Raw genomic sequence first — 17,209 nt, forward strand, 5'->3', positions numbered from 1 at the left:
GTCAAATTACGACTCTTTTTTTCTCATCACATAGTTTTCGGACTTATATTTGAAAATCGTAAGGTTCCTGGTCGAAATAAACATTACACATATAACAGGTACCGCTAATCTTTATTCAGTAACATAAAACCTGTGGGTCGAGGATGTACCAAAGTAGCTTTTTTATATGATAAACATACTACCACTCACACTGAAAAGGGTCAATAGACTGTTGGACACGTTCGTGACCTCCGATATTGTTTTGTGTAACGTGAGGTTCAAGAAGTGTGTGAATCATGTCTTGATGTCTTGGAAGACCCCACCAAACTGAAAACTGCATGGGTTATCAAGATACCTGCGTCTAAACCTTTGATCAAGAGTAAAAACTTCAGAACAGTGGCGTCTGTCCACCAAAGTACAAGTGGCTTCAGCTTTCCTTGGACAGCAAGGGGAAAACCGTGATGGACTCTCTGCAACTAGGTCAGACTATCCATGGGATATACAACGCAACAGGACTTCATCAGTTGGGAGAAGCTTAGGTTGAGGAAAACTCCCCTCTACTGTAGACAGTGGCTTTGAATTACTTCCCTGTTCCCTCGCGTTCATCACCAAGCACCCTCCAACTTTTATCTCTTCCCTTAATGACTAGTTGAGTGCTTCCGTGTGGCCTTTTCAGGACCAAGATGAAGACTTCTATATACAAAGCAGGGGGCAACACTGGACGAAGTGTAATGAGTGAGTGAGATGGATTTAACACTTCTTTATGATTAAACCTTGAATGAATGAATGTTCAAACAGTTCTAAGAAACAAGTGAGACCCACTCAATCATACAGAAAAGACATAAACAACAACTGGTCAAACGGTTATCTTGATAAAGGCATATTCCACATCAATCAGGTTAAATTGATGACCTTGCAAAATGATAGAGGGATGGAAGGATGGGGCCCAGATTTGGCTGAGGCAGTATCTCACTTATTTGCATATACCACTACATAATTGTTTGTGATCTGAGTTACCCGCAACACACAAGAACAGATAGTCATGGAGAATAGATGTCTTAAAAGATGTAACCTTCCCAATAAATAAAAAACACAACAACAGGGTGAATATGAAAATATTTTACTTTGATATCATTTCGCAGCACCAGGCAGTCACTATCCAAGCATTCACGATGTCTGGAGTCAGGCTTGGGCAGGATAAATATATTTAACAGGGAAATATTTATACATCATACATTGTAGAAGGTACATGGTCATGACACCAGGTTTAGTTTGAGCTGAACAGCAATATATCAACCACTGAACCATTTCACAAAGTCACAGCAAGTTTTCCTTTAAGACTTTTGTAATTTTGTTGACTACATAAAGTAGTCAACTTTGTGAAATGGCTCTAACTGATATATCAACTAAGTAATCTTAATTTTTATTTTCACTTGTATGGCAACATTGTATCACATTATTACATCATTGATAACAAATATATATAATCTGACACTGAAACAGGTAACTTGGCAAAATTATTTTAGCAACGAAATTTCTGAATTTTTGTACACTAGAGTTGAAATGTATGGCTTAAATGAGGTATAGTATATAGACTAGATTATACATTGATGACCTTAACAATGTTAGTGATTATATTAGTATGTCCTGATATCTTTATCCTACAGACATACAGAGCACCCTGTTCCAATGACAAATGAAAAGTTACCATTTCAATCACTCTGCAAAACAAGAAACATTCTCGGCAATCAAATTCTTACCTCTTTTATCTTTCTTTTTTAAATAAGTAATGGTACATGTACAAAGAAATAATCTTATGCGTCTACACTGCTAAATACATCTTTCTATTTTCACATTACATATTTCTATGCAATCAAGATGATGGTCTTATGACAGGTTATTTGTATACATAAACATATTACACACTTCAATACATTGTATATGTAAGTTTATCAGCTGGAGACCAAGTTCCTTATAATAACTAATTATGGAATAAATGGTTTTCTTGCATAACAGTGAAACATTTGGTTGGTAGCACTACAAAGATCTGGAACAAAATCACCACAGTCATGTTGTTGACCTAAATGCTGGTTCTCAAGGGCGGACATCTATTGAATATAACAACTAGCTTGCATCTTGCTTCCTCACCATGACTTATTTAACATTACAAACAGTCATATCGTCATGTGGGAAAAAAGGTTACCTCATCACTTAACAAAACCAAATAAATGATATATCATTTCATAAAAATTATTGAAATTTTCAATGAGAATAGATCATGTAAAGTGTCTCACCATTTGTTTGGAGGACAAAATGTGTATGGTATCAAACCAATTCATAAAGCCACAGCATCAGAGCCAAATGGCAATCAGTCTTCATCCTTTCACCCTTGGATACACCCAACACTCTTATTGAAGCACACACCACTACCTTGCTTTGTTTGAGAAGCATACAGAACTGCAGGAATGACTGACTGACCCACTGGTCACGGCAAGGTCAAATATACATGACCATCACCTTGTAAAGTCAATCACAGTCGTACAGAATAACTTACGAGATCATGTTAAGGAATGAGAATTCATAAATGATAAATGTACAATGAACTAAGTCTAATATATATACCTTGAACATTTCACACAAACACACAATTTGGATCAAATGATCACTCTCACAGACATATATATATACACAGTGGAAAACTGACACATCTGTCCTTGTAAATATGAGCCTGTTGAGAGTATCCCTGTAATTCAGAACAGTATATATGTGTTTGTGCTCAAGCTACAAGTGGCAGACCCTTACACCCCTATGTACACTATGTTCAACGTTTTGGTATTGCTTCTTGGAATTATGGAACCCTGGTAACCAACAATAAAACATGGAGACAGTGTTAGTATCTGCACCTAGGGACAAGATCTGGATAAAACAGAGATCAGGTACTGACGAGACAAATTGTTAAAAATATTTCATGTATGACTAATGACAATGATACTTGGTTTGAATTGTCTTATCTCCCAAAATATTTTGTGCCCAAAAATGATAAACCCATACTGGATCAAATTGAGAAATTGTTCCACTACATTTTCTTCCCTTATGTCTTGCATTGTAATGTTGGAGCTTCATGATTTCAAGTGTTTCTGTTTCCAATGACATACACTACACAGTGACGGTGAGATCAGCTATGGCATATTTCGCATTACAGAGAAAACTGACATAATACAAGTCATAAATAGTTAAGCTAATTATCTGTATCATAAATGTTAAATTCAAGAGTAAATGCAATCAAACCCTGTTAGTGCCATGAATTAAATATTGATACTTGTCTAATTTGACAAGTCATAACAGGAATCCTACTTTCAAACTCTTACTTTCACCACTGTCAACAACATGTCAATATAAAGGTTGTCATGACAATGTGGTAGAGGTTTTTTTCAATTAAGTGAAATGTGAACATAAATTATTAGGGAGCAGCCATTTGATTTTCAAGGATGGGGACAGGGGGGCAATAATGAGCTCTATTATCGTTTCCAACATACAATGGTGCTCAATTTTACTTTTTTAAATAAATAGAAATTAGGAACTGTATTTTTTTAACAAGTAAGCAAAAAAAGGGCCTGTTGTATTCCCCTACAATGCGAGTCATATATGTAAAAAAAAAAATATATCAGTATTTTCTTTAGAAAACCCCTTGAACATCAAAGGGCTACTCCCTTACACACAAACGTGACACAGCACATGTTTACCTTTCTCTCAAATCCACTAAAAAGGATATGGAAAGAATCGCAATTTATTTCTGTGTGTGTCAGGTGAGAAACACAAAGCACTAACATCAGACACAGTCTGCAGATTCCGTATTTATAGGCCAAGTCTTTTCTTTGATGGAGGTTCTTGCTTGAGTATCATCAATTTATGGATCTAGGTCAAGTGCTTAACCTCAAGAAGTGACCCCTTGTTGTTCATCTCCAAAGTCTGAGATATCGGAGGAGTCGGTGGTGGTTCTGTGTTTCCAGAATGCTACCGTGTTGTCACTAAAATCAGGGAAAGAATCAATGTAGCCAAGCAAAAAAGAACAATACAGCTTGCAAATGAAAGAAAAGAAAAAAACAAGCCAAAAACAACAAATTCAAGAAAGAGAAAATATGTCAAAAAAAACAATGCAGCTTTCTGTGAACAAAGAGAAAGTAAAATTAGGAAAGGGTTAGGTTGGTGTTAGGGTGAGAAGCATGCGATTGAAGGTGTTGTTCAGACTGCAAGCTTTGACATTGAGACATGCAGGTAAGACAAATCGATTGATACATTAAACTTATGATGATGCACAGGATTAGACAGAGGAGATAGAAAACATAATGGAATGTCAATGAGAAAACAAATTATTATACAGTGTGACTTTTGATGAATAAGTGACCTATAGGGTCCTGACACTTTCAAGCAATTCTGTAGCCATAAGAACAATGGTCTTACAAAGACTGCACAAAGACTGTACATAGCTCCAATGAAGAATCAAACCTGGTCATGCACATGGCAAGCAAGAGCATCAACAACAGAGCCACCACAACGAGTATGGGGTTTGAGCCAGCTCAACCAAGTTATCAAATAATTAGTTGATTTTGACAAACAGAACCTAAGCAAACTGTTTCTAAGTAATACAAGAGGTACGGAACATCCCAGGGATATAAAAGTACTGCCATGGACAACTGTGCGAGACAAGCTGAGCATTACCTTGGGTGACACTACCTATAGTTGAATTCAAAATCAAACCAAAAATCACATTGTACATGAATAGCCTGCACAGCTTACAGGCTAACAGGGTGTCACTCTCAGTTTACCATCAAAATGTGCCCTGGGTACATTGATAATCGAGTTGTTCCCAGGAATAGGTTTAAGGCGTACCAATGAATGTTAATAAATAGAATGTTTCAACAAACTGCACAACAATATAGATACAGAACTGTGTTCTATAAACTGATAAACTACTGACTGGCCCTAGTTCTCGATATATCAGTTTGTACCCAGGGTACATTTTGACATTTTGTTTGTTTGTTTGTTGTTAAACGCCACACTCAGCAATATTCCAGCTATATGACTGTAAATAATCGAGCCTGTACCAGACAATCCAGTGATTGACATCATGAGCATCGATCCATGCAATTTGGATCAATCACATGCATCAACCAAGTCAGCAAGCCTGACCACCCGATCCTGTTACATGTTGATGTTAAACCGATCAAGAGTGACAATATCAGCTATAGTATATATCTGCTGTACATTTATCAGTACATCAAGGAATGTCAATCTCTAATACGACAACAACTTTTAGTTGTGCTTCGGTGTCTGAATCAATAAACTAAAACTATAAGTGAACATATAAAGTTCTGATGAATCAAAAGAAGGTCCATGTCAAGCAAATTTTGTGTTGGGCTAATAAGCCCAGCTGATCATAAACCACATGAAAAGGAGGAACATTCAGTGGAGAATATGTGGCTAAAGATGACATAAAGAATTTGACCAACACATATAATTATGTAAAGCTCCTCAAGAAACTGTGTAATATATTGACTGTATACCACCAACACATTAATATATAGTTAATATATAGAACTCACTCGCTTGGCAAAGTATCATTTCATTTAGCAAAATATATATTTCTTGTCAACAAGTCTGTAAAGATCAATCAGTTATTATCAAACTCATATATGTCAAGCTTTCAAAACTGGTTACATTTTTACAATATTCAATTCAACAAGCACACGTTATCAAGCTTGTATCATCCTCAACAATCAGGGTCATATTTCTCAGTTTCCAAGAGATTCTCTGTCGATTAATTGCTACTTTGTCCCATGCCGATGCATCGTATGTAACTTGATAGGATACAGCAAGAGAGGCGGTGAAATGTAGCCTTGATTACTGAGGATGGCATTAGTAAAAGCATCGTAACAATATAACAATTGACATATATAACAAGAGTACAAACAAAGTGTTAATGCATCTCTTGTCATTGAGCAAAGGCAAGTATTAAGTACGTTAGTTGTAGCTTATTGTGAGAATCAGTGTATTTATGTGCCTTTACAACTTCATACTTGATACGTTCAGCAAACTTCCACTGTAACCAGTTACAGTAGCAAAGTTAACTTTGAATACAGACATAAGCCAACAAATAAGATTCATATTTTTTCAAAGCCCTGAGGATGTAGTAATTGTGATGTTTTGGTACGAAAGGCCCAGTTTCACAAAGCAATCTTAGCACAACGACAGTCATAATTCCTATATTGTAACAGACATACAATAGTTGTAGCAATATAATCACTTTGTGGAAAATGGTCCTGGTGACTTTGGTCAAGAGAAACCTGCCTTTGTTTATCATTCTGGGAAATATACCGCTGTTAATAGGTAAAACATATTTGGCACTCATTATGACCAGCAACCAACAAATATTGCAAAATAAATTCATTATTCTCTTTCTAATACATAACAGCTTATGTACAATGAACGGCAATGTTTAGCATACATATAATCTCATCAGTCTCACAACATATTGTGATAGTTTGGTCCTTTAATTCACAACTAATATTTCCCCTTTATTAAATGCAAACAAATAAGGTTGAATATTTTTACAATAACAGCATGATTCAACATGTTGCATGAAGTGTATTGATTGTCAAGTTGACAACTCTACACTCTCTCATAAATTTTATAGTCCACAAAATCTAGGGGAGATAACTGACATGTCAGCAAGATGATCATTTCTGATGAATGATGACGGGTGATGTACAATGAGTAACCATGGTTACAATGGATGATATGAAAGCCCTTGAAGTCACTACAAACTCGACAAAAGGAAGCTACACCTCAACAGAAATACTTACAGTTCAAAAAATAATTTGAAACCGTTCTAGATCTGTTAAGTTTTCTAAGGCGAAAAGCTGTTTGAATACTGGATTCTTGTGCACTGACCCTAATATATTTTGTGTGTGGACAGCCTGCAATTCTTCAAACAGTGAGAAACTGTGCTGCCAAAGAGTCAGACTTTTCACCTACGGTTTTCCTAGCAGGCATGAAAAGCTGTCCTGCTGTGTGTAGCTACAGGCCTGATGTCTCAGTACAAAGAGTACCTAAATCACTGTGGTCTGACCTAGTATCTAATATTCACCCAGCTATGACAATGAGAAGCACATTGGTAGATTCATTTCTTCAAAGCAAAACATCCCAACTTAACAGGACCAAAATAGTCGTCACAGTGACCCACTAAGTGGCTGTGCGTATCTTTTGAATTTGTAAGAACTGTCGATGATTTCATACATAGCTTCCATTTGTCAATGGATTTCTACATTATTCAGTCTATAGTCTTGCCATCAATTTGCTTTGCAACACAGAATTAAAGTGATGTAGCCATAAATGCCAGTAAAGGTTTTGACATTAACTAACAGAACTTCTATCTACTTGCTGGTCGTAAGTTTGACATGTTTTCTGGTGGAATTAGGAGTAATTGAGTGTACGTAATCTCGTCCTCATAATGGACAGCAGAATGCATATAGCCATCCAACAACTGGTGAGAATTGTTGCTGGAGTATGTAATGATGATGACAAATATTGGTCAGTGTTAGTCATGTTAGATGAACCACTCCCGGTTAAAGATTCGCAGACTGTTAGTTCTTCGAAGTTGCCATATTTTCACCACAGGCTCACTGGAATGAACAGAAGATGATAGCTGAAATACAACTTGATCAGAGGGAGCGAGTGGGTGAGTGAGAAAATTTGTCTTAATTAACACCACATGGAACAGTATTTCAGGTATATCACGATGTGTCAGCTTCGTGTGGGAGGCAGATCTTAGGATCTGAGGCAGAACCCATTTGCAGAGAAATGGTGCTGACAAACCAAGGAACATAGTCAGGGTGAATCTTGGACTCAAACCCATGATCAAAGTGTCCAGCAGGCCTAAGGGATGAATTGCAACACCTTAATTGCCATCCATGTACATTTTATTTGAGTGAGCTGTAGGAAAACTACAAAGCAGAAATATAATTTATCATCCAAAACTGGCTCCCACAGGAGATATCGTTTGGATGAGATCAAGCGATATCTACACTGTAGATATCGCTGCAATGAAATTACATCACAATGTTTTGTAAACCATTGTGACGTCACTGGTTACCATGACGTCACAATCAAATGACATCACTTATGGCTCTGCTACTGAAGCTGTTTGCAGTACTTTTTACACTGAAGACACTGCTAATTACGGTCTACAAATTGAAAAAGTTGAAAGAATGATGTTGGATGATAAATAAAATCTCACCCTCGTGTCTTTTGATATCAAATATATCAACACTCGTTGATAAAAGTGTCAAAAATCCTCGGCAAGCCTCAGAATTTTTCCACTTTTATCAACTCGTGTTGATATATTTGATATCAAAAGTCACTCAGGTGAGATTCTCTATGTCTACAATACATAGTGAGTGAGACTAGATAAGGACAGAAACAAGGAACTGTTATGACCAGGAATGCACAATGGGGATCTCCATGCCAGGTGTTACGAATGCAACACGTCTACTGTGGATCAGGAAAAAAAATGCCTAACAGTGTGATCAATTAACTTGTTACCAAATTTGATTTTTTATGAATCACTGGATAATAATGATGAGAAGATGTGTCATGATCAGATCTAACACAGTCTGTAATAATTCTCTCTGTACTCCCAAACAAAGGTAAATACTCACTTGGATGCAGTAAAGATGGAGGTGGAATTGGTAGCAATGGCATTGATGGGGCTGGAATGCGCCTTGATCTCAGCAATCTGAGCACAAGAGTCCATCTGCCAGAGCTTGAGGGTGCCCCCTCTACATGCACTCAACAGGAAGTTGCCTCCTGGCATGAAGTCCAGTGCACACACCCAGTCCTTGTGTGCAGCATTCATTGACTGGAGAGATTCAGGAAGAAGGGAGTACTAACTGAGACATATTGTCAAGGACATTTGATGTGTAATGATGCTGTCTCACAACCAAATGTAGCATGACTCTAACTCTCCTGGGTCCCGATACACAAAGCATGCATAGTTCTGTGATGTTCTTTACTGTTTTGGTTAAAATAGACTTACTATTGCCGTAGAGCTATGAACATTGTGTGGCATGTTGCCCTGGGCACCTTTCAAGAAAGCAATTTTAGCTTCAACAACTGTTGGAAGTCTATGTTAAATCATGGGAATAAAGATAATCTAATCATTATAAGTTCACTTCCTGGAAAGGGCACCTGTATTGTTGGATGATCATTAGTTTCACAATGTTCCTTGGGTGAGACTTAATAAAATCAATGACAGAGACAGTCTTCGACTTCAGCCACTTGTCTGAACCCTGAGTCTAGTAAAATTCTGTTCAGTCTGGTAAGATCAGCTAAATGCCATAAGACAACAGTTAAATCTACTGAAAATGGTTCTAAGAGGGTTTGGGGGTGGCTAGTGGACTCAAAAGGTTTTGTCACACCCTGCAGAGGGCAATGTTATCGTGAAATCGATGTGTAGTCTATCCGACAGAAGACATGTTAACACTCCCACCTGTTTCAGCTGCTGGTCCTTGAGATCCCACTTCTTGATACAAGTGTCCCGGGAGCCACTGAACAGCATGCTGCCATGGAGAGCTAGAGACTGTATTCCATCATAGTGAGGGGGCTCCAAGTTGTACTTGGGGGTGAACACACCTGCAGCCTCGTCCAGCACCTCAAACACCTGGAACAGGTAGCAGTCATGTTTATTACAGGCAACAGTTACATATACTCATTACTTACCACTTTATTTGTGACATTCAACCCTTACATATAACTAGATCATGATGTAAGGTATTGTTTTATGTTCAGATGAATATTTGTCAGAAACTTGTCATTGAGACAATGTTCATGTTTAAGGGAGGCCATTATAGAGTTGCCTCCCTTCACCAGTTTTTCAGTAAAGTGCAAATAACCGAATGTTCCACATGGGAAAAAGATTGTTCTGATATAGAAACTACAACTGAATATTTGCAACTGAAAAATATGAATAATTTTAGCAGATCTTACTAACTGACAAGGCTACAGAATATTGGCTTGTGTATGCAATAAATTGTCCATAAATACATTGAGACTATGCACAAGAGAAACCACTTAATTATAAGAGACTGGTTTGTTTGCTTGTTTGATTGTTTGTTGTTTAACGCCACACTCAGCAATATTCCAGCTATATGACGGCAGACTGTGAATAATCCAGTCTGGACCATACAATCCAGTGATTGACATCATGAGCATCAATCCACATTATTGGGAAACCAAGTCAGCTGACCAAGTAAGCTGACCACCCGATCCCATTGGTCGCCTCTTACGACAAGCATAGTCGCCTTTTACGACAAGCATGGGTTGCTGAAGACCCATTCTACCCCGGATCTTCACAGGTCTTAAGGTACTGGTTCATACTAACATGCAATTTCAGGTCTTCATAAAGTTCTTTCACGGTTCTAACAATAGTTACCAGGTATCAATTACAAACTACTTGGTAAGCAGTAGAAGCAGTAGATGTCTCCTCACCTTAATATAGTGGTCCTTGGATCCTGTGATAACAGTGCTGGAGTCCGTACTTGCATCTACAGCCAGCACCATGACAGCAGCCTGATGGCCACCACTCAGCTTTCCCACTGCACTGTATCTGAAGATTGCAAAATTGACGACATTTCAATGAATAAGTTGCTTTGTGTTTAGCTTGTAAACAGCCAAGGGTTAAAATATAATAGTCTTGGTTCTCAGGTACCACCCGCATCCTCATAAAGTCTGCCCCACGTTTCGATTTTATTTCCAATTTGAAAAAAATAACAATCATTAAGCATTGCATTTAAGACTATTTCACTTACATAGCGATGTGCATGCATGTTTTTTTTTTGTGTGTATGTGTGTGGCCGCTTGTACTAGTCCCAATTTATGCAAATGCAAGATATCATGCTACAGTTTAACATGGATACCACACTCAGAAACATACTGACTCCAAGCTAACCAGTCATTGTTATATTCCCTTAATGCAGAATGCCAGGGTTACAACAAGTACCATCCTTTAATGTCTTTTGGTCTGACGCTCTGACCGACCTTCTACTCTCCAGGCAGACACTCTATCCAATAGACCAACACTCTAAACAATAGAAAATTAACAAACCTCCTGAGATCCCAGACTCGGACTATATTTCCTGTAGCACAGTACAGCGTGACGCCGTCACTACCGAGGGCGATGTCGTTGATGTGATGTTCACCAGGGGCCAGGTCAGTCTGGCGGGACTGGTAGGTCTGATTGGCTGGACCAGTCACACTCAGTCCAGATGACCTGCAAACAGATGCCACTGATTCACTCTAGCTGTAACAATTCACCAAGTCCTGATGTATCAACTGCCATACCTTTAATCACTAAAGGAATATTGTAACATGGGTATTTGTTTTTCTGTGATATATTCCATGCTTGCTTCACAAAATCTGTTGTACAAGACTTTAGGGGCATTTTCAATACGTCGTCTTATGTTTATCACACCTGTGCAGATTCTGGGGTAGAATTAGTGACCAGTCTTTTCCTATGTTTGTCATAAGAAGAGTGAGTGAGTGAGTGAGGTTTTACGCCGCTTTTAGCAATTTTACAGCAATATCACAGCGGGGGACACCAGAAATAGGCTTCACACATTGTACCCATGTCCTGAATCGAAACTGGGTCTTCAGCGTGACGAGTGAACGGTTTAACCACTAGGCTACCCGACTGCCCCGTCACAAGAAGAAACTTGGATCAGGTGGCCAGGCTCTGTCATCTCATCTTGACCCAACAAAGGTTGTTCATGCTTTCAGTCACTGGTTTGTCTGGTCAAGCTCTATTACTTACACACTGTCATGATATATTGGAATACTGCTGACTGCGATGTTAGACAACATTCAATCAGTTTATTGTCCATAGGTGATCATGGATTTTTCATCTAACCACTGTCTCACCCTAGTTTCTTGACTGATTGTAGAGTCTGGTCTCTCCCTAGCATCTTGACACACCCTAGGGTCTTGTCTCAACCTAGAGTTTTCACTCACCCTAGCATCGTAACTCACCCCACAATCTTCTAATGTCTTGCCTCATCCTAGCGTCTTGTCTCACTCGTGTCTCAACTCACCCTACCATTTTGTCTCTTTCTTGACTCAACCTAGTATTTTACCTTACCCTAGCGTTTCAGTGTTTTGTCTCACTCGTGTGACTCATCTTAGCATCTTGTCTCACCCTAGTGTCTTGATGCACTGTGCAGACTTGCTCCGGATGTCCCACACCTTGATGAAGGACTGGGACACGGTGAAGGTGAGCTTGGTAGCCTCACAGTACTTCACCTTCCCCACATTGTTGGGGTGGCCGGTGTATGCCAGGATCTCCTTGCCAGTGGCCAGATCCCACGTCTTGGCAGTACGATCTACAACCACACACAAGCTATAATGCAGTCCAGAAAATAATATGCAACTTACGGTGTGAAATCTAATCTAACATTTTTACACATAAGTGGCAGATACGATATGGTCATCTCATGACTTCATCAGTCTGATAAACAACTGATTAATGCATACCAATGCAGCTGTGAAGCATATTGGTTTGGATGAGGTCACATGGAATGGCCATGTGTGCTGTCTTCCTAGAATTGTCCATGGCAACTTTAATATGTGCCATACGCTTAAATGACAATACACAATGAGATAATGAAGAGAGAGATTATATAGGTACAACAGAAACATTGATTATTCTAGACTCCTAAGTCCAGTGACATTTCAACTGCCTTCTTTAACTGCCTTGAATATACCTGGCAATACCTCCTACTCGCACTAGACGTTCCAATTCCACTTATAATTTACAAGTTTTCAAGAAACCAAAGAACATTTTAAATAATGACAACCTGAATCATGAACTGGGGCCCTTTCCACAAAGCAATGTTACCTCGAAGATGGTTCAGCTCCCCTACTATAACACTGATTTATGACAGTCTTAGCACTAAGATCACCCTGCAGTGGTAGAAACGAACATTATTTGTCCACTAGTCCTTACAATAGCATATAGCAAAACCCAGAAACATGGCAAATTTCTACTAGTCCTTATGATACCTTAACTATTGGTCAGTTTGGCAAGGACTACAATTTCTAATGCTGCCCTGTGAAATGGGGCCCTGATAACAGTCTTAATCTGACAGGCTCTTCAGGTCCGATGACCTAATGTCCACAGCTTCACGAAAGATAGGCTGATTACATTTAGACATAACTGACCTTTACTGCCAGTAAACAAGAGATCATCGGTGGCATGCACTGCAAGGACTGCCTTTGTGTGACCTTCAGCGGTGTGTGTGCAGGTCAAAGGTGATGACCTTCCACTTGAGGGTCGTCCACTGACAGAGACAATGCTTCCTCTGAAGAGAAAGTATACATGAAACTACATTTAACAACCAGTGAGTACATGGCGATGTGAAGTAATCATAGTTTTACCTTCCTTTTTGAAATTTTGATATCATATCCCAAATTGGGGCTTATCATGGCCATGTGAAGTACGTTTATCATAAATTACTCAGACTGCTGGAGAATATAGAAGAGCACCGTCAATACTTCACTGGCCTACACTTCTTTCCTCAGTCATCTGTGAATACATACCACTGCTTTTTAACCAAGAAATCAAGGCAAGAACTGGTTCCAGCAAGAGATTAGAACAACAAGCGCTCATATACATCACACACAGAAATATTTCTCTTGTGCAACATGTGCTATTACATTGCAGATTTCGGCTCTACACATTGTGATACTTGCCATCTCTTCTGGATGGAATCTGGATTGAACAAAATCTTCCCACATACCATCCCAGGTCATAAAGACAGTACAGGATGCCACCCACCTGTTAGGGTTGGGACTAGTACTCTGGGGATTGCTTGTAAGACGAGAGAAGACATTTTCATCACTGTTTCGTCCTGACCGGCGGAGTGCGGGAGGAGACGTGGGTGGGGTGGTGTCTGAGGAAGTATCTCTGAAACAGAAAGACACATGCAGTCACCTGCACCTACTCTGGTCATCTGAAACAAACACTGTAGCAACCCTTAGCAAACTCTGGAGCTTCGCAATGATACACAAGGTCTGTTGAAATGAAAATAAATAGGTATGTCAATCATTTATTTATCTATTTATATGAATGTCATTCTCGATGTAGCTGGCTTCTTGAATCACTGACAGTTCTGTAGATTCCAATTTATATATAAGATGTTACATTGTATAAGCGGGTCTATATTACTAGCAGGAGATATATTAAAAACGATAAATAACAAATGTGTGGAGCTTGCATACTCAGGAGCTTCAAAGGATATTCTGGACCTTTATTAGCATACAGACCTTCATATGCATACTGTGGACCTTTGGTAGCACTATTAGGACCTTCAAAACGATCCTCATCAGGATCCTAATGGGAACATTGGTACAAGTTTGGAAAACTTGGTCCAAGTTTGTGTCTGCCTAGAATGCATGGGCTTCACAAATTGTATCTTTGGAGGGTCTACAAATGCATATTTTACCAACTAAACCTTCATATGTTACTGTAGATGAAAATGTCCTTGTAGAAAAGGATTAAGACCTGGATATTGTTACATATCCAGACACATAATATAAACCATATAAGATCCTCATTTTAGACCTATGACACTAAATGATCAAACATTTCAAAAACAATATATCATCAAATCAATGATCATGAACCAATGAAATGACCTTTGAATTCGGCACAAAAAACTTTGATCCTATCTGTAATGTTCATGTAAGTTATCTATAGAATCAGACCTGTTGAGATCCTCTAGCTTTATTTCCCCCAGCACCCATCAGAACAGATCACCAATATTAACTGGTTAAGTCGGCAGAGATCAAAGAGAGTGCTGACCAGCATGTGACATGATAACACCAACACAGTGACGCACACATACCAACTACCGTAAACAGTTCAATGGAGAACAAAGATTCTACAATTTAGAAGCCTCTCCTGTCCAATTCATAGAATGACATAAAGTAGAAACAACCTGATTACAAATAATGGAAATTTTTCATGCAAACTGAATCTAATGATTGCAATAGAAACCTTTGAGACTCATGTTTTCAATCCATTGCTCAAATGAATAATGAATGGATATATATTGCTATCAAGCCACATCAGCAATTTTACAGCTATTCACAGTGAGAATCAGTTAATATAATTTTAATGTTTGAATTTAAAAATGAACAATCTTGAAAGCTTGCCAATAAATGCATAATCTTTTTAGAAAAATGTGCTAAAATATCTTTTTGCGACTAGCTTTGAATAACAAGATAAAACTGTTAGATTTTGATTTGTTTCTTCCTTGTGTCAAGAGCATGGTTAGGCTTGTTTGTTTGTTTGTTGTTTAACGCCGCACTCAGCAATATTCCAGCTATATGACAGCAGTCTGTAAATAATCGAGTCTTGACCAGACAATCCAGTGATTAATATCATGAGCATCGATCCACGCAATTGGGATAGGATAGCATGCATCAACCAAGTCAGCGAGCCTGACCACCTGGCATGGTTAGGCAATTCCATCAGTAAATTTGGCGTCATTACACTACGAACAGTATTGCAGTTATATAATGACGTATCAGCTTAATTCTGGAGGAATGCCCAAAGGGATGCAGGTCATAGGTGTTTACCACTTTGGTGCAGCCAGTGGACAAGGTGCTTACACACCCTAAAAATATAACCCTGGTGGATCTGTGAACCGAACCCACAATCATAGCTTGGCGGCATGCTCAGGTGATGGAAATTGCGAACAGTGAATTACAGCAACTTGGACATCGGGACAACCAATGCCCCTGGCAAAACAATACAACACTGTGTTCCTCTGTAATTTCATGATCCTATCACTTGGTTCATTTGACCTGTTTGCTTATCAATACTGAATCCAACTTATGCACAGGAGCTTTCCCTTACAGTGGGCCAGCTCTATTCCAAGACATACGGTATTCACATACCAATAATACTCTATACCTCACAATGTTGCAACCCATCAGTGTCAAGCTTTACTTTTTCAACAGCAATTTATATGCTACCTCTTGGCAGATAGTCAATGACGAAGTCTGTGCAGAGATAGACCCGCTTTCATTAAGCAGTGAGTTAATATATCTACTTCAAGGGACGTCAACTCTCATGAAATTGTTACTCTGACTTTCTATTGCCCTGCTGGTAATGGGAAAGAGCAAATCTTGGGTGATCGAGGTGTACAAATGACAGCATGTAAAATTTAATGCAGTATCAGCCTGATTTGACAGACAAGTAACAGCCAATGAATGAAAAGTATTTGTGATACAATTCAAATTTTCATGTATCCTTTGGAAATACTTCTATTTGACAATGTCACGTTGATCTCATTTTCATAAATGCCTAAGATACCACCAATAATTGATAAAACACTGGCACTAAGGACTGCTGTATGATCCTCCGGAAAGGTCACAAGCATTGGGTGATATAGAGTGCAAAGAAGCAGAGGAGGCAATTGAGTGAGTGAGTGAGTGAGTGAGTGAGTGAGTGAGTGAGTGAGTGAGTGAGTGAGTGAGTGAGTGAGTGAGTGAGTGAGTGAGTGAGTGAGTGAGTGAGTGAGTGAGTGAGTGAGTGAGTGCAAGTTGAAAAGGCACCATTAGGTAATCACACAGAGTGTTGTTATACTATTGGGTTTTTAATGTTTTATGCATATTTGTACAGAAGCCATTCAAAATTAATCGGGTAGCGGTGATTTATTTTGTGCATTTTACACAAATTACACAGCTTATCTGCTTCTCTGTGTGTGCATATCAGTTTGTGCTTGAGCAGGCACAGACGTTAGTGAAAAACAGTTCATATAAGTAATTAGTCACAGATCTATAGTGTCAGATATTCATCATTATTACTGCAAGTACTTTTATGGTTACAAAGACTTGTTTTGTGAGCGCTTGACCACTGAAAGTCAGCTGTTAAAGGACACACACTTATATCATACACAAACTAGTGAGTGAGTGAGTGAGTATGGTTTTACGCCGCTTTTAGCAATATTCCAGCAATATCACGGCGGGGGACACCAGAAATGGGCTTCACACATTGTGCCCATGTCAGGAATCGAACCCGGGTCTTCGGCGTGACAAACTAACGCTTTAACCACTAGGTAACCACTAGGCTACCCGACCGCCCCTCATACACAAACTAAGGAACACATCATCA

The 17,209-nt window shown here is 38.8% G+C and overlaps 1 protein-coding gene across 5 annotated transcripts in view; it reads right to left on the minus strand.

The window, feature by feature from the left end:
• Positions 1-1,083: 1,083 nt before the first annotated feature.
• LOC124118794 (kinesin-like protein KIF21A) overlaps positions 1,084-17,209 on the minus strand; it is a 125,642-nt gene continuing 109,516 nt past the window's right edge. For 4 of the 5 annotated variants that reach the window (XM_046481080.2, XM_046481078.2, XM_046481079.2 and 1 more), the window contains 8 exons: positions 13,865-13,993; positions 13,249-13,388; positions 12,227-12,410; positions 11,141-11,305; positions 10,525-10,642; positions 9,527-9,697; positions 8,697-8,896; positions 1,084-4,007 (listed from right to left, as the gene is read on the minus strand). In XM_046481080.2, coding sequence (XP_046337036.2) covers positions 3,914-4,007; positions 8,697-8,896; positions 9,527-9,697; positions 10,525-10,642; positions 11,141-11,305; positions 12,227-12,410; positions 13,249-13,388; positions 13,865-13,993 — 1,201 coding nt within the window. In that variant the 3' untranslated portion in view covers positions 1,084-3,913. Of the gene's footprint in view, positions 7,662-8,696; positions 8,897-9,526; positions 9,698-10,524; positions 10,643-11,140; positions 11,306-12,226; positions 12,411-13,248; positions 13,389-13,864; positions 13,994-17,209 lie in introns of all 5 variants that reach the window. The other variant, XM_046481081.2, reaches the window with a different exon arrangement.

The sequence above is a fragment of the Haliotis rufescens genome, unplaced genomic scaffold (genome assembly GCF_023055435.1).
Source record: "Haliotis rufescens isolate VD_foot unplaced genomic scaffold, xgHalRufe1.0.p SCAF_6, whole genome shotgun sequence".
Lineage (NCBI taxonomy): Eukaryota > Metazoa > Mollusca > Gastropoda > Lepetellida > Haliotidae > Haliotis > Haliotis rufescens.